General features: G+C 47.0%; 1 protein-coding gene across 2 annotated transcripts in view; it reads right to left on the reverse strand.

Moving 5' to 3' along the window:
* Positions 1-27,357, reverse strand: part of LOC8050777 (laminin subunit alpha) — a 161,967-nt gene that overhangs the window by 124,861 nt on the left and 9,749 nt on the right. For both annotated transcript variants that reach the window (XM_029975553.4, XM_029975546.4), the window contains exons 3-10: positions 16,324-16,560; positions 14,751-14,921; positions 12,652-12,865; positions 11,367-11,576; positions 10,374-10,646; positions 4,961-5,098; positions 3,430-3,567; positions 1,061-1,195 (exon numbers count right to left, since the gene is read on the reverse strand). In XM_029975553.4, the coding sequence (XP_029831413.2) occupies positions 1,061-1,195; positions 3,430-3,567; positions 4,961-5,098; positions 10,374-10,646; positions 11,367-11,576; positions 12,652-12,865; positions 14,751-14,921; positions 16,324-16,560 (1,516 nt within the window). The remainder of the gene's footprint in view (positions 1-1,060; positions 1,196-3,429; positions 3,568-4,960; positions 5,099-10,373; positions 10,647-11,366; positions 11,577-12,651; positions 12,866-14,750; positions 14,922-16,323; positions 16,561-27,357) is intronic.

The following is a 27,357-nucleotide window of genomic DNA, read 5'->3' on the forward strand; positions in this document are numbered from 1 at the left end:
CCAACTTCTCACTAGTGTGAGCTCAGACGGTGCAGAAATGTTGAAGGACAAAATTGCCTAAACCAAAAATTAGGAAGTCAAGATTAAAATTACATGAGACTGTGCGACACAAGAAAAGGAATGTCTCAAACTTAGCTACTGCATTTATTTCCTCCAATTCCTATACAGCCACGAATCTAGCACTTGATAACCGACCTCACAGTACCATTCTTTGTTACAGAGTTCACCCAACCTTTAGGTTTCCCATCTTTCACCACAGTCCCGGGTAATTTTCAACACAACCAACATCCACCAGCTCACTTGCACACTCACTGTATTTTTGAAAAGAAAGCCACTTTTCTTCATTTACGTAATCAATCACAAATTGCAAAACCGCAAGTTATTACACATTCAATCTTCAGGCTGAGCAATCTGGTCTGTTCACAATGTCCCGCATAATGCTGAATAAAGACCAGTGCTGCAAAACACCGGTTCAACCATCCAGGCAATTTTTCACGTACGGGGCCTGGCACAGATGGTCAAGTTTTAGCAAACAAGCAACATTTTCGCAAGCGTCACATTTAAACTGAACTACGTAGCGTTGCAGTAGATTATTTCAGTGGAGCTCAAAGTTGTCTTTCCAGTGTGATATAACACCCTAAAAAAAAAATCTTACGGGGGCTGACAAAAGAATATAGTTTTTATGCATCAAAGGGCTAAAACATTCGTGAAAGGTTGGCATAGCCTGTCAAACCCACCTATCCTTGGAATGGCACCTATACGAAAGTTTTCAATTAGTTCTTAGGCACCGCTTTTCACCTTTATGCTTTTCCAGCGAGACAGCTCGAAAGATATCTAAATTGTGCCAAAGATGATCAAATGCTTTACGTAGAGGGTGAAGAAAATCCGGGGTCTTAAGCTCTTGGCTGGAGAAGTTTGTCCGTAATATTTAGAGCGAGAAGACTGAAGACCTCAGTTTTCACAAAATTTGAATGTGAATGCAAGGCCGACAAAGAATGATTTGCAAAATCCATTTCAAGCCCCCCCTACACCCTTATATGTATCGCAGAGAAGCACTCACGGTTGCAGTCTGGGTAGCTGTAGTAGCCCGGGGCACACTGGTCGCATCGCAGGCCCGTGAAGCTGGCCAGGCAGTGGCACTTGCCCGCGTTGTCGCACGAATTGCCCAGGGAGCCCTTGCTGTCGCATTCACAGGCTGCACAAATAAAGCACGGACCACTGCTGGCACTCTCTCCCGTGGCCTTGCTACAGTGTGACCACCGTCGACACGAGCAAGCAAAATCTGTGCACTGCGCTACCCTGCGCTGCTCACAACACTGCGAGGCACCACAGTCTTCTCGGCCCAAACATTGCCTCTGGAACAAAGTGTTAAGGCAGCAAGTTGCTGGTAGGAATAGCAAAAAAAAAATTGCCAATGACCTTTAGCTTTAAATTACTATAATCGGGGTTCCGTGTTTCCAAAGTTTATTTTTCTCAAATTATGAGGGTGTTTTTCGGAGTTTACTTTTTGCCAAAAAGTCCGAGTTTATCGGAGTTTATTTTTGTTAGATCCCCAATTCTCCAAAATTCGGAGTTTAATTTTATTATGTTTCTTTTATTTTTGAACGTAAAAATAAAAATAAATAATATAGGGGTCTATACTTGTGCTAGGTTCAAGAGAATGCACTTGTATCAAATAATATTTCTTTCGATGGATTTGGCATTGGCACCCTAGCTATTGGCAATACTAACCTGCCCCAAGACAAAGCGTGCAAACAATGTTGCCTTAATAAACGTCGATACCTTATAATTATTAAATTCTTCGAGGTAGTCACTGGAAAGCTTGTTTTCATTCCACCGTATTCCGTCACCTTACCCGTGGCTGTGCGGGGTGGAGTGATAAAGGGTGTAAATATAGATGCTTCAACTGCCTTTCAGCTTCCCATGAAATCTCTATGGTTCGTAGATTTCACTCCTACAAAAACACAACCCTCCTTCCTCTAAGAAGCCCAGATAATATGGTCCAAACTGGAAACCGGAAGAGTGACTTTTGTCGTGACTTGGGAGCACAATGATCCATTGTTATGAATGAGCCTTTGGCTGAGATGAACGGTGCGACAACTTTTGTCAATGATCCTAGATTTGAAAGAAAACCGAGATGGCATTTTCTCAGCAGCATTGAACCAGTGCACTGATCAAACTTAATTGTAGGATACTTTTTTTCTTTACATTGGGACACTGAAATTTTGGGTTTATCGAATATAAATCCGAAGTGACGAAAACTTCACTGGCGGTTACTTCTCCGAGTTTTTTGGTTTTATCTGAAAACACGGAAACCTAACCCAAAATGCATGAAATTGAGTATTTAGGAGAGATTGTTTCAACTGTTTGGGAGAGATTGAACAGTTGTTGCAACAGTGAAGAACCTATATTTTTATCACTTTTGGGGAAACAGAATTTGTGTGTCATGTAACCTGAAGTGGGGAGGGAGCACTGTAGGACTGCAAGGAGGGGCACTGGGAGAGGGAAAGAAGGGAAAACAGGGACACTGAATTGGTGTCACATGGCCAAGGAGGGGGGGGGGGCAGAGGGAGGGGAAGGGAGAGCACCCTAGGAGAAGGGGGAAGAGATGGAAATAGAAAGGAGAAGAGAGAAGGAGGAGAGGGGAGGAGAAAAATGGGGAGAGGGAGTTTGTGTGACATATGGCGTATATTTCCCTGCGAAATTTAGCATGGAAACTGAATTTTTTTGTAGGTCATGAGGTGTCAGGTCAAGTGACGTTGACTTTCCCCGCTAAATTCAGCGGAGAAGCTGGATTGGTGTTTAGGTAAAGTGACATCCATTTTTTCGGCCCTCATCAAGCCCACGTGCTCGATGGGGGCCGAAGTTGTCGAGTGCATGCAGAAGGTAGAGCTTTTCCGCAGATCCTGTATTTCAACAGGCTACAAGATTGTGCAATAAGATTTGTGCAAAAGATTGCAGATGTGACTAATCTACAGTCGTGCAGAAACTAAATTGCTCCGAGCGAACGAGCGTTTCTTTTCTGAGGAGCGCTTTCCTGCCGGTTTTCCTTCATACTAGTGCTGACATCTGGACTCGTCCATGTGAAACAGACAAGGGGGGAGCCCATCAACGCAAAGAAACCGCTGTTATCATACGCATCTTCTCAGCATGGTCTGATTGAAAGGGGAGAACACACACTTGTTTGGAGCTATTTAGTTTCTGCATGACTGTACACTCACAGTTTCCACAAATGAATAAAAGCGCCCATATTGCTCCGTTCAATAAACAAAGCTTTCCTGCGTGTTTTTGTTGGATTTTTGTGTCTGTCCTGGATAGCTTTTTCAACTTACACTATTTAAGAGCTTTCACCATGAAGCACCAAAATAAAAGCAGTCAACAATCATTCCAAAAGAAGAGCAAAGTCACAGGAGCACAGGAGGTACTCACGAATGCAGTTGGGGAAGTTGTAGAATCCCGGGGCACATTGGTCGCAGCGTGGGCCCCCGTACTGGGGCTTGCATAGGCACTGGCCCGTCTGGTTGCTGCACACCTCCTCCGTAGTGCCCGTCGGGTCGCACGAACACACTGTACGGACACCGGGCACGCACCATTGTCAGGACACGCCATTTTTTAAAAGTTTACTAGGTTCGTTCAATCTATACCTACGCCTCCCGCACCAGCTGCACTCGATGCACGTTGTCATGTTCGATTTACGAGTGCAGCGTATCTGAAAGCGTATGCTGGCCCAGGCGAAAGTCGGCCCACCAGCAGCTGGATAACGAAACTGGTCTTTGCTGTTCCATCCAGTTCCATCATCCAACTGCAGGTCGATTTTCAACCGGGGAGCTACAGTGCCCCGCGATTTTCTGCACCGCGTTACAGTTTTCCACACCACCGTAGGCCGACGCACGTATGTCGAACGAATCCACCACACTCCCAGAAATCATTTTGAACTGCGTGGATAGGACCTACCGTATTTATTCGAATATAGGTCGACCTTTTTTTTTTTCGGAAATGTTGTCAAAAATTAAGGGTCGACCTATAATCGTGACCGAAGAATTTCGACCTAATTCGCAAGCAAAATTTGAAACCCTACCGAGGGTATGGAGCTATCAATCACCTAGCCGTTGTCGCGGTAGAGCCGTGCGGCTTGTTGTTTCAAAAAGCTTTTGATGCACAAAAAGAACCGAACAGCAGCAGCCGACAGTCCGTGACCGCCCGCTACGGCTCTCGCGCACATTCCTCGGGCATCGAGTTTCGCCATCACGCCTGTAGCGTTCCCCTCGCTGGGCAAGGGGGAAGGCGAGGGAGAGGAAAGCGATGCGCCATGCACTTTGCCCTTCTATGCGCTCCATTCCTCTCTCCCTCGCAAACGCGCAAACAAAAAAAAACAAAAAAACCACCGGAGGTATTTTAGTTTGTTTTTTTTTCGGCGGGTCGCGTGTTGCTCAAGGGGCTCGCAGCGTTGCTCGTGTCTTTGTGTTTGATCTTTCGTCGCTCGCCCGTCTCCACCTTCTTTCGTTTCTTCTTGTTGTCATTTATTTTACAACGGTGTCAGTGAGGTATTGTTGCCAATTTGCGAGGATGTCTACCAAGCTGACGAAGCTTTTTTGACATCGCCCTGTGATTTAGCTGAGAGTGCTGTAAATAAAGGTTTGTTTCTTTTGCCCTAACTTTCTCCTGTTCCTTAAAAAAAAAGAAAGGTCGACCTATATTTGAATTATTTTTTTTTATTCTCGGTGGGCTCAATAAATAGGGGTCGACCTATTTTCGAGTAAATACAGTAAGTGACAAACTGACGATTGCTCATTTACGACAATGATTTATCGACGCACCAAGCAATACATCCATTTCCTCAACTTTGTTCGTCGTTACTTCTGCGTTCACTTGATGAAGCATTCAATCGACCGACTTGTACGTCAATCGGGCAACCATTCGATCGACCGAGACAACATAAAGCAAAAATGAGCAGACTCACGTTTGCAGGTGGGGTAGTCGTAGAAGCCCACTTGGCAGTGGAGGCACTGACGGCCGCCGTAGCTGTTCCGGCAGGTGCACTGCCCGCTCTCCGCGTCGCACGAAGCGCCTAGGGACGCCGACGGGTGGCAGTCACAGGCTGCAAAAGGACAACCGCCAAATAAAGAACCCATGGAACACTCGAGTCCCTTTGTTGACTGAAGCTACAGTGCCTGGAACAAGTGTTTGACTGGCGCGTTTAGCGTCCCATTCCACCCATGCATCAAAAGCGGTACCGAACCGGCAACTGACAGCATCGCAGGAACTGGCATACCATCATGCTGCGTTGCTATCCCAGCTGTTAGTCCTAGAAATTTATTATTTATTTATTTATTTAGGAATACTGCAGGCCAATTGCGGCCCAAGCAGGATTGGGGGTTACAAAAGTGGAGTCAAAAAAGTGCAACACCAGGTAATCCGTAAAATGGGAGAGGGGAACAGGGGAAAATTATGCAAAAATTTAAATAAAGCATATGTAATAGCTCACAACAAAGTTGGGAGGGGTGGCGGTAGTGGGGAACAGGAAAATGAAACACTATGCAAAGAGTTACACATCAAACAAATGCTCAATCGACTCCAAAACATTGTCAGATATAAATAGGTGATGAGGTAGGTTGTTCCATTCTGTTATGGTTCTGGGAAAGAAGGAGTATTTAATGCAGGCGGGAAAGGGGACAGGATGCGAGGACCATTGTCGTCATCGCGTCCCATCTCAAGTCCGTTTTTGTTTGCGTGGACCGTCTTGCTGCAGAGTGAACTGCAGCGGAAGAGGATTCTGCTGCCCCACCCTCCGCTCCCACACCACGGCAAAGCCCACAGCCGGCAACAACATGGCACTTCTACCACCACATTACACGAGAATTGGGGAACCACATTCCAGGACGCGGTAAACGCACCAGTCGGAGGCCCGTTCCAGGCCCCATATCAAAACTAACTGAAGTGTTCAGTGATATTAAATCATGAGGGTACAGTCGAGTCCACTTATAACGATACCGTTTACAACAATATATCGGTTATAACGATGAACAACGATAGCACCGTCCACTTTTATATGCTTTCAATGGTAAAATAAACCGCTTATTACGATGCTCCAGGGCTGCGATATCGGATATAGCGATTGATTCTGGTTACAGCGTGCGCCGAAAATGCCAGCCACCGCCGGCTCTCCGCAGCATGCTGTGCCCCGCGACACGCATCCCTTCCACCCCTCAGAAAACGAGTCGACTGCGCCGCTTGCTAGGAAGGAAGCGAGAGGAGGAGCAGCTTTCCTTCCGAACTCCCCTCCCGGAGACGCCGCTTTGGCCTCGTCCGCGCACCCGGTCGCGCCACTCGCGCACTCGGCGCACTGGCGCCACTCGCTCGCTCACTCGACTGTTGTGTGCTCGCTGCTTAGATTATCTCTCTCCGACTTCGTTTTACGTTTCACTGCGGACGGGGCGTCGTGGCCGATCTGTCTGTGGCGCATTCTACGCAAGATCGGGTCTGGACGACTTCCTTCATGCAGACGATGTTGTGGAAACGTCCGAGTGCCTCAGTGATGAGGCGATCGTCGCGCGTGTACATGCTGCTGACAACGGTGAGACCGACGACTCCGACGACGTGGTTGAGGAGCCTACCCAGGTACTGTCATCGCAGGAGGCCCAGCGGATAATACAGTCCCTCAGGGACTTTGTTTTCGCGAAGGACCTCCCGCTAAGCTACGTGGAGCACCTAGATGCTCTAGAAAAAGATGTGCGCCAGCTTCGCGTGAAGCAATCAAAGCTGACAGACTATGGCTTTTCTGCAAACAAGTAGTTGCACTTGCACAACCTTACTTGCCTGCAAATAAAATGTTTTGATCTCTCTTTTGTCTTTTTTTCCTCAACCCGCTTATAACAATTATCGGTTATAACGAAGGTATTTTCTTGGCACTTGGATATCGTTATAAGTGAACTCGACTGTATACTAAACGGGGGGAAGTTAGTGAGCCCCGACAGGCATTTGGTGTTTCTAATAAATTAAGCCAGTACTGCCGCTAATCTGGGGTCTTTTTGGTGCATTACGCGGTGGTTATACAGCAAGTTCTCATTAACTCGAAGTCATAAAAACTAGAAAGAAATTCGAGAGTAGAGCAGTTTCGAGATAAGCGAGGTACGGAATTTTCATTACACTGATCGTGCATTGTGCAAATGGAACCCTTCCGACAACCGCGCCAATTGACTTGGCGCTAACACATGCGGCAGGTGCAGGTGCGGTGGGGAGAACAAAACAAAATGCAACAAAATTAATATTAAAAATCAATAAGAAGAGACAGCAAAACTAAGAAACAAAATGCAAAAAAAAATTGAAAGAATAAAAAAAAAAAGATTGAAAGGATAAAGCTGGAAGATAACGCTGAGTGCGAGGGAGACAGAAACAGGGGCACCAACCACCAAGCCATATTAGGGAAAGAAAAAGGCTCAAAGTATACCTAATCACTTCTTATGAGTTGCGAATGCCAAAGCATGCAAGCGGCTCGTCCGCTCCCTTGTTTCGTCTGCTGCATACTTTTCATTGCGGGTCAGCACGCGCTCACCTGGGCGCGCTGACCTTGGACGTTCCGTGTTAACGCTACGCTAACGGACACGCAGCGCCGCGCGAGCGGTCGTTGAAACTGACGTGCAGTGGCCAATGGGAGCCTCGTCGACGCACGCCAGCCAATGGGATTGAAGCCGAAAATCCATCAGCTTTATTTCACTCTTTTGGGATTGGAGAATTTTGGTGCCGCTGGCTAGCTTTTCGCGTGGTTTCACAGCTGGGAGTTGGCTTCACTCGGAGAAAGGATTTAAGATGCCGTTTGGCGTGGTTTCAAAGCTGATGATGTCAGTTCACTCCATGAGACCCGGTTAATGCTTTCGTATTAAAAGAAAGTGAGACAACAAATGTCCTTGAGGCACATGTTGCTCCGCGAAGTGCCTTTGCTGCACCTGCGCACGTTGCCGCACTCATGACACAGACTTTCTTTTTCTTTTTCTTTGTGCGTTGTTGCACACGTGCGATGATGCACAATTTTTTTCTTTTTTGTGTGTTTGTGGGTTTCCTTCAAGAACCAATGTTTAGGCCACCAGGTCATTATTTGCTGTGCTCTGCCTGTTTTTCTTTTTTTTTTTGTAATATTTGTTGTCAGGATTTTGAGATATCCAAGGTGGGTCTGAAACCTTTTTGAGATAAGCAATGAGTAAATGGATTGTGCCTATGTGAGTTCATTTTATGGCTAGGAAATCTTCCGACTTAACCGATATTTCGAGATAGCCGAGTTCGAGCTAACGAGGGATTACCGTACACGAATGCATAACGGTACGATGCTCGGTGCAATCGAACAGGCAGGGCTGGGGAGTGAACCTAGGATTCCTCCACGCACACCAAGGTGCGGCACGTTAACACACTCACTCGGCCACCATTCTCCCGCTGGTGCCATTCATTCTGGTATAGCCAAGAAATAAAGCATGGGCTAGGATGCATGCAGCATAGAAGATGCAAAGATAGCAAAAACTGATAGAGGAATGAGTGACTAGTTAACACGGCTATACATAGATACAAGAGGAGGAAGAAGACCCACAAATAGGACATGCACGAGGACAGTCCGTGTGTGTCCTCTTTACGTGTCTTCCTCCTCCTGCGTCTCAGGTTTAGTCACATAAAGATGGCAAGCAGCTGTGTCCGAGAAAGTCTCAAGTCTTTTCTCCTTTCTTGGTCAACTGTCATGTTATCACCTTATCCACCTTACTCATTTCGCATTTCCTGAAAACAAGAAAGTGCGATCTGAATGCCCATCTCAACAGTAGAAACTCCAGACATTAAAGACTAGCAAAGATAAATATATATATCAGATGTTTTTCCCACAAAAGCTGGACTTCCCTAGAAAAAGGTCTTCCTCTGTCAATGTGCAACTGACTAACGCATTATTAAGCCTAAAGGAAACAGCTTCCTTCAGTGACTCGAGGTAAAGCCACCAAACAAGCTATGCCTCAGAGTAACAGAACTTTGGGTTGTCTTGGTACTAGAAGTCATTGCTGCCAGTTATCCGCATCTGAAATCGCGAGGAACTGTTTTTCGTCCTCAATAAAAGTAAAAACAGTTTGCAAAAAAAAAAACAAAAAAAAAAACAGCATTGCCTGAGCTTTCTACCATCATATCTAAAGTTCAAGAATTCACACTGTTTGATCATAAAAATCGCCAATTTTATTCAAAAGTTATAAGCGATTTTCTGAAATTTATAATGCGAAAATGGCGGTTGACGGAGCTCTCATATTACATAGAGCTGTATGATGCCAGTTACCGAAAACGGCCAAAGACAAGACCGATTTTCCCACTGAAATTTTCCGAAAATCACTAATAAATTTGGACAGAGATAATGGTTCGTTCTGAAGCTTTGGCATTTGCTTTGAACCGCTAGCACTACCATTTGGGCAGAGAATGGGCGTTCGGCAATGCACAGTTTAATTTTGTAAAAAAATAAACACTGTAAATTTTTTTTTTTGGGGGGGGGGGGGGGGAAGGGGGGGAGGGGGGGGGGGGAGGGGGGGGAGGGGGGGAACACGCTGTACTAAGAATTAAAATGGAGGCACCCCCAACAAAATCGGGGGATGGAGTGCCTCTACTCCGAGGGTAGCCCTTAGCACAAGGTAAACTTTGTTATCAGTTCCACTGACTACCTGATCGGCCCATCAGAGTGCGCCCCACCCGATGCGGCGCAGGCCCAATGCTTGCAATCAGGGTCGCAAGCCGATTTGCTGATCACTTAATGCCAGTCAATGGAACCAACATTAAACCTTACGGTTACGGCATCCCGTGATCTCACGAAAACACCAGTCTTTCTGGCTTAGACCTTTGGGGCGGGGTGTAGCCACCCCACCCCAGATGCAATCAAGTTATCGCTTCACGACGGGGCAGATCGGGAGATCCAAGTGGACTCGCGACCTCCGTTTCTCCTCCTGGCCAACAGATGGCACTTCGGCACCCCTTGGCAAGGCCCCGACAAGGCTCCGCGCCCGTCGGACACGAGAGGAACGGTGAGAGGAGAAGGGGAAGCCTCTCTCGCCATTGGACTGGGCCGACCTGCCCGCAAGTGTTTGGAAAACCAGATCCTGGGCGGCCACGAGGTTTAGGCCTACTTGTACATAATTGTGAGGCATACATAGTTTGTGTTGAATGTAGCATTTGCGATATATTTCAAATGTTTCGTGGCGTGTGAATAAATGGGAGCTGGAGTCCACTCTTGCAACCAAACAAACGTCTGTACGTAACACCCGGACGACAGACCCCGTGGGGCCGGGTTGCCAACCGCAGCACGCATTTCTCACATTGTGTAGTGGGGCCGTTATCACTTAGCGACTCGTGACGGTTCGGGCACTCACGTCTGCAGTCCGGGAATCCGTAGTAGCCGGGGGAGCAGCGGTCGCAGTTCTTGCCCTCGTAGTAGCGCCTGCAGGGGCACTGTCCGCCGTTCACCTGGCAGACCCGTCCTTGCGTGCCGTTGGCGTGGCAGTCGCAGGGGCGGCACTGGGGGTAGCCGTAGTAGCCCGCGTTGCACTGGTCGCAGCTGGGCGGCAGAAACTCCGGCCGGCACTCGCACTGGCCGGAGCCCTCCATGCAGTTGCCCGACGAGAAGGTCAGGTCGCAGCGACACGCTGCAGAGGACCCGGATTCCCGCTTCAACCCTTTCGCTTTCCCCAAGGGGCCCCAAACACGTCCGTAATATTAAGTCGAGACAAAAATGTGAGCCTTCACCCAGTTAGTCTTCAAAAATTCTGTCCATGTAGCAGATTACCCATATTAACGAGGCACGACTGTACTCGTAAATACATTGAGCTCTTCCAGAAACAAAGCCTGTCCATATTAAACGCCTTATTGCTAATGAAGAATCGCATTCAAAAAGAAGCCTACTCAAATTCCACGTGCATTTCTGGCAAGGCACGGGGTGGCACAAGTGGAGACGGAATAATTGATCTAATAGGAGGGTGGAGAAGGAACAGAGTAGAGTTGCCCTTAACATTTGCATGCGTCACTCTATGTACTCCAATGGCCATCCAACACACCACCTGCGTGCATTGACACACGGGATGCACGTGATGAATTACTACACCCAATCCACTCCACTGATGCAGCCAATCCATCGACGCGTGAGCATGCCCAAACATTCCCTACCGCATAAATTCTAAAGTCGAGTTCCTAGGAACCCAGGCGTTTGTTCCTCAGTGTACCCTGAGGGGATCCTTCAAGTTTCCTCAACCGTCCCTGTCCCTGAGAAAGGTATTTCCCAAGATTAAGCACTATCTTGCCCTTTTCCCGGTCGGCCACTAAATCTGCAGAGAATCATTGGGGTACCAAAAAGCCTGTGGCCCACTCACGCTGGCAGACGTCGGTGGCATTCAGGAGCTTGTTGAAGGGCCGGTAGAATCCCGGCCGACACTTGTGGCAGTTGACGCCCTCCGTGTTGTGCTGGCAGTTGCGGCAGACGCCGCCGCCGTCGTAGATGCCGTGCACATTCAGGCTCTCCTGCCGTTCGTCCACCTTCTCATCGTAGTAGCAATCGTTCGAGTGGCCGAAGCAGTTGCAGGCTGTCGGGAAAGCAAACCAACAGGGTGATTCCGCACTGTCACTGCGTGCAATATTGCTCCAGTCGAATAGATCCAACCCACTTCAAATGTCCAAAGCAGAAAGCTGTAACTAAATTAAATTATAGACGCATCCCTCATATTTCAGGTCGAAGATGTGCCTATGTCGTCCCTTGTCACGCTTATTTATTGGTTTCTTTCTTTTGTGGCTGCTTGTGATTAGGAGGCCTGTGTGGAGGAAATCATCAAATTCCTTCTTTGTAAGTGTTGACAACCATAAAACCAATTGTAATTTTACCTTGCATCATATCTAGATTTTTTCTGATAATTCAGACAAAATTCATGGCTTCCTGGAGTTTGAATTAATGTGAGTTTACACTGTTTTGCCAGAGCCTAGTCACTCACTGATGCCCAACCATGAGACGAACACTCTTTAGAAAGCACATTAGTGTCTAAAGATTCTGTAGGCTTCTCACTGTTTTAATGCATCAATGTCTGCAGATCAGGTGGAGTTTCTTGGCTGCCATTCAAGGCACATAAGGATTCTTCCAGAACCAAAAGTTTATGAACCCCTGCGACAGACCATGCTAACTAATTAATTATAATAAATCGGGTGTCTCTTTGGACCAAAGGCACTCTAAGTGCATAGCATTCATAGATAGTCTGTAATGTCATGCTGGGACATGACATTACTTCAGATGACCACATGATGCGATGACGATGCGACTTATGGTTGGGCATCAGTTAGGTATAACATCGGCGTCACGTGACGTCACTATGTCACGTGACGCATTGGTTACATTACGCAATGTGACGTCAGCGTGACATCCGTCACGCTGACGTCACAAGAACACCACGACGTCATCATGGTGTTAACACAATGATATCACAGTGAACCTTTAAAACGCCGATGACATTGTGTGAACACAGTGATGTGTGCAGTGTGACACTATCATTGAGGCTACGTGACATGGACACAGGAGTGCTAAGAGCCGGCGGCATGTGTGCTATGTATTAAATGCCTTTTTAAAGCGAAAGCTCCGGAAAAAGTTTGCTGCAACCAGAGTTACAGACGTACGTTCACAGACGTTTGGGTTGTCGATGCTGGCGCGCTGCCACTTGTTCTGCTGGTATCCCGGACAGCACTGCTCGCACTGGGGCCCGCAGGTGTGGTGCTGGCAGCTGCAGTTCAGCTTGGACGGGTTGTTGGGGTCCGTGATGTCGCAAGTGTCTGCGTGCCCGTTGCACACGCACCGGCCGCCAATGTTTATGTCCTTGATGCTGTAGAAGTACTGCAGGACAGCAAGATCTAGGTCAGTGGAATACTCGGTTGCATGGAATGCGAAAGGGTTACTTGGTATACTCGTGACGGGACAAAATCGAGTAATGCGCCATCTGCAACACTTCACGAGACTGTGAGACAAGTTGAAATGCGCCTTGCGCGAACCGATCGAAGCATGTATCGACAAGAAGCTCCGCTGCAGCTCAGTAATCATGAAATAGGCTTTGCCCATGCGGACGCAACCCGTTTTGACACTAGAAGGGCCGGGTCCCTTTACATAGTTGAGGGAAGTCTGGACAAAATGCACCACCTGCCATGGTCCATTACCGAAATCCTATGTTGTAGCGCTAGCGCAAGAGGATTACTGTGAAGCAGCATAGCACGCTGCACAAACGGAAGAAAAAATTTTCAGTTTTATTTTGATCTATTAATTAAACTGTCGTATACAGAATTATGAATGCTGCACCATCCACTTCAGGCACTGAAAGACTAAGTCGTCCCACCCTAGGCACCACCCAAGCTAAGAGCACCACCCACCCTAAGCTACCATGTTTAAACGCATCTGGAAGAATGACCAAAGTTGCAGTTAATTTTTGCTTTGTTTTTTGCTTTCTTTTAAAGTTGTGTAGTGTGGCTGGCAGAGCTCATGGCACAGGGGTTTGGCAGCTCGCCAACTCTCTTCAACAGTGGTCCGCTTCATTTTTTGAGGCTAAATAAAAGTTTGCTTCAGTAAGAATGCAACTGAATTAAAAAGAGCTTATAAGGAAATAATTCCATAAGAGAGAATCAGTTCTGTATAATCCGATGAGTGGCAAATTGATTATGTTTCTTGAAAGGCACCTTGAAGTTCCTTTTCCCTTCGGCTAACCAGCTCTCAGAATTAGCACTTCATCAATCTGAAGCAGACATCAAATTTCATTTACATGCCATGTTTGTTTCTTTAATTTCTCTTGGCAGAAATTGCATGTAGAAAGGCCACATTCCATTTCCCCGTTGACTTAATCTCTCAACGAAACAAATAAGGAAAAAATTATTACCTCTTGGTGGCAGGCAATCTGTTTTGGCCCAGCTTACAAGAGGTTAAATTCAAAACTTCAAATGTGGTAAACAAAAAGCTGCAGTTAATTGCGGTTTAGGAACCCTGAGACGTGATAGAAGGAATCCATGTGACACGAGGATACAATTACGTGCAGGAGATAAGGGCCATTCGATTCCACGTTACCAGTTTCAGTTTTGTAGTCGCTTTAAATGTTTTCAACTGTTTGCAATGTGTGCTTCAGTACACCATTAATAAAAAAAATTGACCCTTTCCCCCCGCTATTGCGGCAAAGACTGTGGTAACACAGAACGTGATGCAGAGTCAAGCTAGACGAGACTACAGCACCGCTGCTTCCAGTGCTGTGGCAACTCCGTCTTCATAACTCCAGGCACGAAGAAGATGAAAGAGTACACTGCGGCTTCCTCGTGAACAGGCCCATACAGAAAGCGCACCAACAAGAAAACACTAGAATCCCAAAGCTTGTTCGTTTAGAGCGTGCTAGGAGTAGAGGGCATTGCTCGTGTCGCTCCATGTTTAATCGTGTGATGTGATCCGTGGGAGTAACTCGGATCTATTAGAGCAAGATGTTTGGCTGGCACTCGTGTCCAATCCACGAGGAGAGGAACGCTGTATTGGCATTGGACTGTCACTGACGTTTTCTTTTTTTGTAACTGGAGTGTGAAACTGGAATCGGTTAGGCGCCAGCCATATAATGCAGCCTACATTAAGAAATACCTGTTGACATCTGTTTTAAAAAGACCAACGAAATGCCTCGCTCACACCAGCACTCAAGCAGGAAAAGAACTTCTTCACGGAAATGATCCTGCTGGCAAAAGAGTCAAGCGGGCAGACGTACCCGTCGGGTGACCGTGGGGTCCTGCCTTTCGACGGACATGAGGTGGCCGAGCAGGGTCTTGGTGCGCAGCAGGCGCAGGCGGACGTTGGTGGCCTTGGTCCACTCTTGCAGCACGGGAGAGTAGGTGAAGTTGTTGGCGCTGGGACGCCCGTTCAGCAGCGAGATCACCATCTGCACATTGGAGTGCCTTCCTTTGGACCAGCAATTAGGAAGAAACGCTCTAGCAGAAAGAAAAAAGAAGGCGGCATTAAACGGTTGCTAGTCCGGCGCTGTGAGTGTATCAATTCTTTTGTGTGCCTATTTTGCGCTATTCTGTTTGGCCGGCTACTTTCACATACGAGATGTTCCTCCGTGTCAGCTGCTTCTCGAGAAACTGAAGCAAGGCAGTGAAACTTGATGCGCCGGCACGAAGCATGCTTCATGAGAGCAGGGAGGCTGCTTTAAAAATTAGGGGCTACACCAGAGCCCCATACCGTGTTCTTTTGGATTCAACAAGGGCCGATCGTACCATGTGCCACTTCTGCTTTTCTGCTCTCAAACCTAACAGGGTGCAAATCCCCATTCTTTTAATTATCTCTAACTTTTAGATGGGTGCTTGCTCGGTATTCTACAGTAGGTTGTCAAAGTGAGAAAGCTACATTTATGCACCAAAAACAATGTTCAAACAATGGCCATAATAAAAATTTAAAAAATACTGGGTATTTTGGAGAACACAGAACCTTGTTTTTTTCGCTGCAAAAATAAACCATGCATTGTTATATGCTCAGCCTCCACCCAAATGTAGCCCTAGTGGTTGAAACCAGATGCCAGATTTTCAAAACTTATCATTATCTAACTAAAGAATTATGAGCAAGTTTTAGACATTTTCAATAAGAGAATGGCAATCAAAAAAAGCACACAAATACGTGGAGATTAATGGCAGGCGCCTCAGAGATTGTGCTCTGTTTTTGCATCTTCAAACCTCCAAAAATCGCTGATAACTTTTTGATTGGGTAATGTTAAGTTCCGAAACTTTGGCATCCGATGGTCTGAACCACCAATGCTATAGTTATGCGAGGATTGAGACGATCTGCACCTTATTTTTGCAGTGCATACAGCACGGTTCTATTCTCTTCCAAACACCCGGTGCTTTTGTTAGCAGCAAGCCGGTGCAAAAGAAGTCTCGATGCATGAATGCAAGGCCCGCTTCCAGCATAGTATGGCATTGTAACATCAGATGGCATTCATGGGTCGTGTTGTCTGCTACCGTTACTAGATGGTGCCACTCTATCATCAGCGTCATCAGCCCATTGCAGCAATTGTCGAGTCCCCATACCCCTCCGCCTAATTGTGGGACTCTCAAGAATACATCAGTTTTCATCTCTAATCTCCAACACGTGGAAACATCACTTTTCTCACTCTGTGTGCCCGCCTGGTCCCAGGCCACCGAGATTCCTTTGTCTCACATGCGGCATCGTGTAAGCCCTCTTCTATTCCTCAGCAGGCTTTCCTTGGTTCTGCTTTTCCAAGCAATTCAGAGGCTTTTCCCCCTTTCCCTTAGCGGCCATCCTCGACCTGTACGCCCGGCACTGACCTCTCCGCCTTCCAGGGGGACCACCTTGGAGAACTTGGTCTCGCAGATGACCGAGTCGTCCCTGCTGATGCCGTGCTCCACCTCCGGGCCGAAGTAGGTGTCGCAGTCGGCGTAGCTGTCCGCAAAGTACTGCCACGCCTGGTAGGTCTTGCCCTCGTCCGTCGACCGTTCCAGCACCCACACGCCGGGCCGGGGAGAGTTGGCCATCTTGATAAACACGTAGGCCACGTGGAACTCCTGCACCCAAGACGTCCGGTCAGTTGACCTCCGTGGACATACCTTAAGCCACTAAACAAGCTATGCTTCGAAGTAATGACACTTCAGCAATCTGGGCGCTTAGAGTCATTGTCGTCAGTTACCTGAAGCTCTGTCTAAAACCGCAGGAAGTGGTTGTCTGTCCTTCAGAAATGTTAGAACGAACCACGATGGAGCAAGACGATGTTGCCCAAGCTGGCCGACACCTTTTTCTAGAACTCAAGCATTTTCTAAACGGAACGATCGTCACTTGTGCCCGCTCTGCACGGAGCACCAAGATGGCGGCACCCACAAGAAAGTCACGGAGTGGACACTCCGAGCATACCTTTTCTAGTGGTAGTTTTTCCCTGACCATCTTCCACCACCCATCCAAGCTCAGACACCAGCAACTATATTTCGCTCCAAGAACATTTCAGGAACATATACCTTCACTAAACTTAAAGGGGCAGTGCAACGGTTTTAATGTTGACAAAATTGCCAGTTTGCATTTTTTATATTGTTTATATAAGCCCAAGTGACCAAAACGCGTCACCTTTTTCCAAAAAACGGCTATTCTGCTGCGTAACTGCTAGGCAAAAAACGAATTATTTGCCGATCTGCAGCCGCCGGTGGCGGCTACGGGAACTAAAATGACGGCATCTCTGGGGGATACGCGGAAGTCAACAAACCCTGTACCCCTCCGCTGGTACACTCGCCGTCAGCCCCGTGGCGAACCGTCCTTTGTGTCCATCGCTCGCCGCGACCTTCGACGAGGCTAATCCTTTGAAAGTCGGCAATTGCGGAGGAAGCGGCTGGGGTCTCTGAAGAGAGGGCCCAAGGGGAAACCACAGGAACCCCCAGAGACGTCACTCGAAAGTCGGCGTGGAAAGTTGAGAGGCACTTCGACCTTTGATTTGTTTCACTTTTTTAAAATAAGAACAAGCGCTTGCAAAAAAATGCGGCTTTCGGTTTTTCGTTCCGTAGGTGACGCAGATTAATTTCCGCAGTTAATTGGCCAAAGTCTGAAAATCGTTGCACTGCCCCTTTAATTGAGACTTCTACTACTTGACTCGGTACGTATCAACTCGCAGGTTCATTTCTCAAATCAGGTTTGAGATGGATTGCCAGAAGGTCCTTGAACAAAAGGTTGCTCATCTGGAAAGTAACACACTCATTTCTTTTTTCATGTATACTTTCCATTTCAGTGAAGGTATGTATGGTTGGAATGAGAGCGCGTCGAAAAAAATTGTGGTGAGGCTACTTTTACTTTGAGGGCATATATTTCATAACAGAAACTTTCTAGTCTACTCCCAGTACAGAATTTACTGTTACTTCATGTTTTCCCAAACCCTAAGTGGGCTCAAGAAAATCGTTAACTCAAACTGGGTTAGCTGCGGGAGGGGCCGATAAAATTTTTCTATCCCAAGCCTCGCTTACTCCCATCTAGTGCAAAAAGGCTTATAGAAACCCTCGAAAAACTTGAAATGACCAAACATAGTTAGGGGGTTCATTTTCTATTAATTCTGTGGTTCGTGATTCGATTCAAACCTTTCCGGAATCACTTGCGTGGATTACTGTGGGTGATCTATTACAATTATTAATGTTTTGTGACTCTTTTCACTTCACAATTATGAAATCATTCTAAGAGGAAGTCATCTTGGTTTAAAAGAAGTTGAGTTTGATACAATGAAATTACGGTCAGTACGCAGGCGAGCTGGTGGAAGTTTACCATGATTATTTTAATCCAAAACTGGGGCAAATGATTTTTTTTTTTTTTTAACAGTTGAAGAGAAAGTTACATTCTCTTCAACTGTAAACATTTTCCCTCCATCATGATGTAATACAAAAACACCATCCCAAATCACAATTTAAAAAAAAAAAAAAAATTTAAGATAGCAGTTTAGAAGCATGAAGTATATCTGCACTGCTGCGCTATTTGTTGCAAATAATCAGGGTCGAACCGAAACCGACCTATCAGCCCGGAGGAGTGTGATGTCAGACTCCGGAAGCCACGTGTTGCCGTTTTTCCCCACGTGACCGCGCGGTCGATGCAGCAGACGACACCTCAGACGAGTATAAAAATACTGTCTACAACCGCATTTTTCTTTTAATTTTCTTTTTTCGGAAAGTATCTGTTTTTAGCGCACTTACACGTTATGTAAAAAGGTAACCCACTGTTTTCGCGAACCGCCAAAAGTGCCATTTCGAAGCGAAAGTGGGACGCTGTGTGTGATACGTTTCCGAAGGACCGAGTAGAGCGCAGGAGTCGACGAAACACTTCGTAAGCTTACCAGTTTGTGCCCTTTCGACGACACCCATTTTCAGTGGCGAAAGTGGGTGACGGCTCGGTGTGTGCACCGCCAACGCACCGCCCGATCCCTCTCGCACACGTCGTACGTTACCAAACCCAACCGTTCTCAAAGCTCGAGGGAACGACGGGTCCGAACCTTCGTATCGCCGTTTTTCGTGTTGGCACTTGCGCTGCTCATACTTCTCAACACTTGGAACTTGCTGTTCGTCATCAGATCAACAAAGCAGTCCGTGCAGAACATTGATCTCGCTTCCCCGTTGCGCTTCCCGCCAGCTTCCCGCTCAGAGATCAGTCAGTGTTCCCGCTCATCTCAATGACAATTGATGGATCGCGCTTCCCGCTCCAGCGAGTGAAGCCACCGGACGGCCATCTTGCTCGTAGACGATTAGCGGTTCTGCTAGCGTTACAGAGGCTGGCGGCAGCGTGCTGAAGACACATTTTATACTCGTTCGTCGTGATTTGTCGAAGAAGATTTTTAGAACACCGTGTAAGGCTTAAGACTTGCCGTTGAGAACTCGTGAATGTTTTTATGAAAGCACAGTGCAGCAGGAAAAGGCCACAACAAAAGTAAAGATTTAACTGATTTGATTGCCATAAGAACGGAGTGGAAGCTCCTCCCACCTCTTTCCACTTTAGTAAAGCTGACGCGGGAGAGGAGCCGACTTCCTTTCCACCGTTCGCTCCGCTGAAGTGGAAAGGGGTGGGAGGAGCTTCCACTTAAACAAAACAAAAACCGCGCCGCTGATGCCATTCCCTTCCCCTCCCTTCCTTCCCCTCCTCTTCCGTCGCCACTGGACACAGGATCAAGCCAATGCCACCTAGAAGACAAGGCCTGCGCATGACGTTTCGTTAGTAGGTCCCCGACCCGCCCCAAGCGGCAAACACCCCGAAGCTTGACGAGAGTAGGAGCCGCGTCGCAACTACGTCGCATTCACTTGCGACCGCAGCTGTGTGCGTGACTGCTGAGCGCGAGCTGATAGCGAGCTTCCAGTGCATTTGCGACGTGCGCGCGAACGCTCCCTCGGCCAGGAGCGCGAGCTAGTACGCGCTCCTGGCTTTGAGACGCGCATTTCTAGCGCGCGCGCTCGTTCTGCGGTAGAACGCTTCGAAGCAGCTACCCGAAAATGGCGTCCAGTGTCAGCGTCCAGCGTCCAACGAAGGGCTTTTCAGCTCTTCGCGCAGCAGTAAGGCAATTTCACTCATGCATTTGACGCTCCACGTGAACGTCTAACTTCATCGTATGCTATTTGCAAGAGACACTCGGCGTGAGCATCTGTTTCATTATCTGTTACACAAACCACTGAAGCAGGCGATGGAGCAGACGATGTAGCAGACGACGTTGCTCATCCGGGCTAGCTAGGGGGCGCTGAGGGGATCTACTAGTGATGACGTTTAGAGGAGGAAACGCGCAGGCCTTGTGTTCTAGGTGGTATTGATCAAGCCCGTTGTGAACCGCGAGTGCCGCAAGTTACAAAGTAAAAGTAAAACCAAATCGTATTTGGTAAAACGCTGCCCAGATGTACATACGGCTTCACACACATTGCACTCGCAAAACACAACCACACGGCGTCATTTCTTGATTGGTATCCAAGCGTGCGAAGGCACAGAGATGCAGCACTTCGGCGTGCCAAAGAAGCTTTGATCCCACCGCTAGACCGGCGAAACCTGCTTTCGACGAGTTGTACCTTTTTTCTGCAGCACTGCGCTTTTGTGAAATTTTTAACGTGTTCACAACGGCAAGTCTCAACGGTTACACAGGGTTTTAAAACAACTTCTTCGGCGAATGATGACTAACGAGTAAAAAAACATATCTACAGCACCCTGCCGTTAGCCTCTGCAACGCTTGCAAAACCGCAAATCGTCTGCGAGCAAAATGGCCGTTCGGAAAAACACAGAGTTGGTGAACAGGTTGACCGAGATTTCGTGCTTTATAGCGGGAATTATTTTTAGGGGTCTATTGAAATGTTAAATACTACATGTCTGTAGATATTGGCCGTGTTCCAAAATTTACTTGATCATACTCCAGGGTAAGGGTTTTGTACCCTTGGCATTCTGAAACCTACTCGCGTCCAGCGTTTTTCAATCTGTGCTGTCACGTGACACGATCCGCCGGAGTAACTCGGATCCATTAGGGTAAGATTTGGAACACAGCCATTGACGTGGAACGTGTTAATTTAGAATATGAATGTGTTAATGGCAATATGGTTCCTTTATTTGCAAAACCTAAGCTGGGCTTCTTTCGAAAGACAGCCACAGTGTGCGGGTTTAGTTTCGGTTTCAAAACTTTGTCACGGCTCTTCGAAGCACCTCGAAGGAAGAGATCCAGCGGCTGTGACACTGCGCGTGCTAGCACGAACCAACGTTACTAAAACACTCAGTTGGGAAACTCGCCGTCGAAACCTGGGCCGCTGGCGTCCACCGAGACCGAGCTAAATTAAAGCCCCTAGACGTGTTTACGTCTCTTGCAAGTAGCGTCAAATGCGCGAGCGCACGAGGCCCATGTCTCGAGCGGCCCTTGGAAGCAAATGGCGGTGCAGCACTGAAATGAGCGGGCCTTGGAAGCGAATGGCGGCGGAGCACGCGCTCGCGGCACGTGTCTCGCGCGTTTCCACAACAATGGTTGGCGGTACTTGTAAAAAAGGCCTTTATCAAGGGGCTTTAAGCTAAATGCGACAACAGCGCCACTCTTTATCATTTGTCTGTACTGTGGTCACCTTGAGCTTTTTGAAAGCCTGTTTTTGCGTAAAAACAAACGAAAAAGACTCTTTTTGTATGAAATTTATTAGAGTTTAGTACCAAAAGAGGGGCGCGTTATGTTTTTAAAATCTTTAGTTTGCAGAGTTTTGCGGCACAATTAATATTGTTTTTATACAACCATGCCTCAGCGGGCCTTTCAGGTAGCACGTCCCGCCCTAGGTGCATTTTAAATTGGGTAGTTCAACGCGGCGCGTCCGCCAGGGAATCGGGAATGGCACACTCTGTAATTCCTACCGCTGTATCAGTTCTTGGTGGTGTTGTGTTCGTCATTAGGGAGTTTTCGTAGACCGCGCTGCCTCCTCCGCTAAGCGTTCCGCTACGAAGAAGTTGATACTGCGCCTGCGCGCCGATAGCCTTGACTGTGGAGTTCCCGCTATCGTAGCGGGTTGCGGAGGGCCTTGCGGGACGGCAAAAACGATCTACGAAAACTCCCTATTAGCTCGGCGCTCGGAGACAGTTTGGGGCCACTTTTTGAAAGCTATGGGAGTTTCCCAACTGAGTGTTTTAGTAACGTTGGCACGAACACATCAGCACTTTTTTTTTTTTCAATTTTTTTCTTCATTTTATTTGCACGCGGTATTGTTTTGAGCATTAACTAACTTTTACTGCTTACAGTGATACCACGGGTAAACGCTTTCCAACACACCAGGATTCCAATTCGATTTTAGGAGAGAGAAAGGAAATACTAACGATCGCTTGTTCGCGCTAACGGCGCTAACAGTGTCGCGCAGCGCGAACTGCCACTGGATCTTCTTTCAGATCCAGCGGCCGTGGCAATGTAGAGTGGTGCAAATCTGCTTTGGCTTTCACTTCTCTGCATGTCGCTCGCCTCACGGTGTCAGAGGTATCTCTTACACCGTGTTTGAGCTACTACCGGAGAAAGCTAGAGCTTTGGACACAAATGGAACTAAGCGCTATAAAAACAGCCCGAACAATCAACTCACTGACGTCGGGTTACTGCGGTGGCGCTGCTGTCGGTACTGCGTATGCACAGACGCCCCACTCCTCCCGAATTCGGTTTCTGCGCGGTGCCCTGGTCTGGGCAAAGCGGGCGATCAAACTTCCCCCTAAAGCCGTGCCCTAAAGCAACTTTGGCGAGAGCCATTTCTTGGGCACGAAGCGCGTGATAGTGTGTGTGTAGCGTGAAAAGAGAGTAGGGGGAAAGTGACAGCCAATCGTGCACGCGCATTTGTCACTAGCTCTCAAGCGCGTGATTCATTACCTGATCAAGCAATGGGGCACTCCGATATAATTGGCGCAGCAGTGATGGCGCGCACTTTTCAAAAGGCTCTATTCCATTCCCAAGGGCCGCACCGGCTAGGCTTGACCTAGCTCTGCAGGCAAATAAAGACGTTTATTCCTCCTCCTCCTCCGGCTCCGTTCCTGTTAAACAATTAGATCAACAGACTTGCCGAAAACTCAAACGTCTTTTGTTTTTACCTTTTTATTTGATATGAGAAAGGCTTTCTTCCATGGTAGAAAATGTATCAATTTTAAGTCTAACATTCGGCGAAGCTAAATTTTTCCTTCACAAATCAAATGTAACACCGCGTTTCACCAACGGGGTACATTGCGGAGTTGTTGCGTGCAAAACTAATTTTTGCGGTTTACTTAAATTGGGTTTGATTCGTTCGACTCACCAAGTCTGTGAGTGAACGCTGAAGAGAAATTCGGTCTGCCTTGAGAGACATGAGCGGAGAGCTCGCTAATTGGCGCAAATTGCCGGTTTCCGCCCGCTGGTTCTCTCAAGGAGGCAGCAAGTGGGCCCCTGTCTAGCCGGAAGTAAGAACACATCATCATCGCGTCTACCCTCCCTAAAAAATTAACGTCACACCCGCCCTCCTCGTTCGATGCGTCAAGGACGAGGTTAACGAGTTACATGATGCCCCGCATGTCGGAATAAAAACCCTTCAGTTCACTCACATATATCCACACACAACAGGAAGGGAAAGAAAAAAAAAATAACACGGTAAAGTGGATGGATAGATGGCTCTGCCTGACGATATACTTTGCCTGGCGTGGCCCTGTTAGCGGTTCACAATTGCTCAGCATACACGAAAAGCAGAAATCATTAAAATCACAAGCAACAATAAACACTGAATAGCAAATGTGAAAGCGCCACGGAAAAAAAAATTGTGTTGTGTTTGCGTTTAGACAGTGGCAAGTAGTTCATCAATGCCGTGCACTGCTAGCGTAGGGTATTTAACGCGTGCATCACGCAGTAGTGGTACACGAGCGCAGTGCATATCAAAACGGGCAGGGGTGGGGATCGACTCCAGTATATCTGGGTTCTGAGACGCGAGCGCTCGCTACCAAACGATCCATCCCAGAAAATGTGTTGCCATCGTGTTTACCGACAAAGTTGAATTCTTCTCACAGGGCTTTAAATATTATCTGAACATGCACACATCTTTAGGCTCCACGCTGAACACTGCTTCCTGGATGTGGAATGTGTTATATAAGAACATTTGTAGAAATTAAGAGCACTGTACCACATATCATCCCGTTCTGTCTTTGACATTGTGCCGATGGGTTGTTGCACGTTGGTGTTAGAATGGTGGCAGCTGATAAAACCTCTTCGCTCTACTGACGTCTAACTCCCGGTTGGCTCAGTTGGTAGCGCGCTCCACTGGCGATGGGGAGGTCCCTGGTTCGATACCAGGACCAGCCAGATTTGTTCGGTCGCGCACCAGTGACCTACACTCCGTGTCACTAGTTGTGTGCAGCGCAGAAGAAGGCAACGCCAGGTGAAGAGAGAAAGGTCGAACACTAGGAAGGCGGGGCGGGGCGGGAGAGGAGGGCGAGGGTTCAAAGGAGAGAGCACGAGGAACGCTAGAGAGGAGAGGAGGTTTCCCTCTTCTTTCCCAGCTCCGAGTGCCTCGCCTGGTGTTGCCTTCGCCTGTACTGCACGCAACTAGTGACACGAAGTATAGCTGTGTTTGGAGATTTTTGTGTGTCCTTAGTATCCCTTGTTCCCCTTCTCCAGGGATTATTGCCAGCAACAAAATGACTCAATATCATTAAAAGTACTTTTATTTAGAAAAAAAAAATGTCATTTATAAGTTAGCGTTGCCCACCAAAATATATCGGAAGATTGGAAACTTTGAGATCTCTAATCTTCCGATAAATTTCGCGGAGGCATGTTTGGGGATTTTTACAAAAATTGGATCGACGAACAATAAAGAGTAGTTATAATGTCGTTTTACCAACTTGAATATATCACAAAAAAATAGAGGCTCTCTTTTTTACATACTTTGAGATTGAGAGTGGTTCAAAAACGCCACACACGAAAATCGTCAAAAGCCACCATTGGCATTTGCTCTTTTTTAGCATAGTTAGAGGCTTAAAACTCAAAATCAAGGGAAATACCTCTAACGGAATGTATTCTGGCTAAAAGAAGGGTGTAAAAAGAACGCGACGCAAAAAAAAAAAAAAAAATCAAAAACATGTTTTTTTTGTTTTTTTTTTATATACAGCGTGCTGAAATTAAGCGAAAAGTGAAAACCTTTTCTGTTTCATAACTTATTCCTCAGTACTCGTACAAGATTAAGACACAAACTTTACATATTCTGGAAGGCAATCAAAAATTCTACAAGTGGTATTATTTGAAAAACAACTGAACATAGTTGACTAAAAAAAATCCCCAATTTAGGTCACAGATGTTCGCGGAGGCATGTTTGGGGATTTTTACAAAGATTGGAGCGACGAATAATAAATAGTAGTTATAATGTCGTCTTACCTACTTGCATATATATATATATATATATATGCAAGTAGCAAGTAGTGTTCAGCGCTCGTCCTGTGTACTCCTTTTCCTCCCGTCCTTGTCGTTTGCGCGCTGTTTCCATTATTTCTAAGAAATCTGTATCTCATGAAATAATTTAATCATTATGATATAATTTGCAGATATTATTCTACTAATATATAGCTAATATTTAAAAAATAACTAAGGTATCTGTGTAATACAATAGTTAGGATATATTTAGTCAAACATGGAAAAAAATCAAACAAAGAAAAATTCCGATGCGAATAAAAAAAAAACACCACCCTCGATTTTTTTAAAATTTAGGTAACCTGTTATACTCTATTTCGGCATTCATTTCCATTAAAAACATGTTGCATCATTTTATTGAGAAAGAAGATACAACTCCCCAAAGTAGGGTCCTTTTTCAAAGCCTACACTTAGCAGTGTTTTATACAAGAACTGACTCTGAGTTCCAGTTTCATGAAACCAACACACATCTTTTATATATTTTTATTCAGAAAAGGCCAATGATAACTAAAGAAATCGTTCACACACTTAAATTAAGGAGAAACTACTGTGTACAAAGAGGTATCATATTACGGACTAGTGATCCGAGAAAAGATCATGCAGCCATCGGCCACTAGGAACTTTGTTTACTTTATTCTCCTGCGACACTATATGCTATTCCCTCTTCCGCTCTACCTTCATCTCTCTCTCTCTCTCTCATATATATCCCTGATATATATCCAGAACAAAAACATGTTCAAGCATTCCCTTTCTGCGTGGTAGTGTTCTGTGGCTAGCAAAAATCATTTCCTCGCTAAGCTCACGATTATGGCAAAATAGTTGCCAGAAACCGCAGACGACACTCGTCGCTAGTTCTGGCAAAACGGCCGATACAATCTTTTTTTCGCATTTCCCCGCTCGCTGTCAAGGACAAGGGGGTTCGCTTCAACCAGCAAAACATGGCCGCCGACGCCTGTTTACTGAGCAGTCATGCCTGTCGCCATCTCACTCGCTGGCGTCACGGGCGATAATATCAGGCACAAAGGGGCACACCAACCGGCAGCATTATCCCCAAATACTCGAGCCTCGCGTAAATACATAGAGTGTAAACGCTGTCGCCATGTTATCGTAGTAAGACCGCCCCCCCCCCCCCCTCCCCCAACGGGGGACTGCAGTACGCGACGGCGTACTAACACAACGGCGACGATATCGACATCGCGGGCTCCGAATTTTCCCATAGTTCTACTTCACGGGCATTTCTCGAAACGCTTGATATTGTGTACGCCCGCCTGGAAGGATTTCAGGCGCGTAGTTAAGATAAGGCGGTTCTCCGCGGCAAAAGAAAGCAATTTCACAAAAGCTTAAAAGCGGCGGCGACGCGTGTGCGGTGAACGCTTGTAGTTTTGGTGTAGACAGGGTGTGTGTGTTCTCGTTGTTGACACCAGCCGGCGATAAGGCACTGCAGGCGGTAGCTCAGTACAGCAAGGGCTAATCCGAGTGACCATCAACCTAACCCCACCGCCAACCCCTCGCGAACCGGTCGCCGACATGGCTCAGGCTGTGTCATGAACCACGTGGTAGAAGCTCGGGTGCTTTCATATCAGCGCGTGGAGGGACGACAGTGCGATTCCGGAAAGTCTTTTTCGAAGGCCGCTGACCACAATTTTTTGTCTGGAGACTTTCCCTCTTTCTTCCTTTGACGTGGATCAAGCTTTACCGACAGCCTCAGTTGTGACCTCTCTTTTCAAATGTACGTTTGCAGTGAGTGAGCTCCTCAGCCTCGGACTTGTCACTTGTGCACCCAGTAGTTCTTTCACTTGGCAATTATATGCCATCAGTTGGGGTTTAATTTCTATTATTTATGTATACATTATGAAGACGTCCTGGAGCTCCGAACGAGTGTTTTGTGCAGATTACTTTTGCAAACACAAAAAGACTATACCAAAGCAGCGGAATTTTCGAAGTGTTGGCGAGTTGGACC

This window comes from Ixodes scapularis, unplaced genomic scaffold, assembly GCF_016920785.2.
Source record: "Ixodes scapularis isolate PalLabHiFi unplaced genomic scaffold, ASM1692078v2 PGA_scaffold8__174_contigs__length_109621045, whole genome shotgun sequence".
Taxonomy (NCBI): domain Eukaryota; kingdom Metazoa; phylum Arthropoda; class Arachnida; order Ixodida; family Ixodidae; genus Ixodes; species Ixodes scapularis.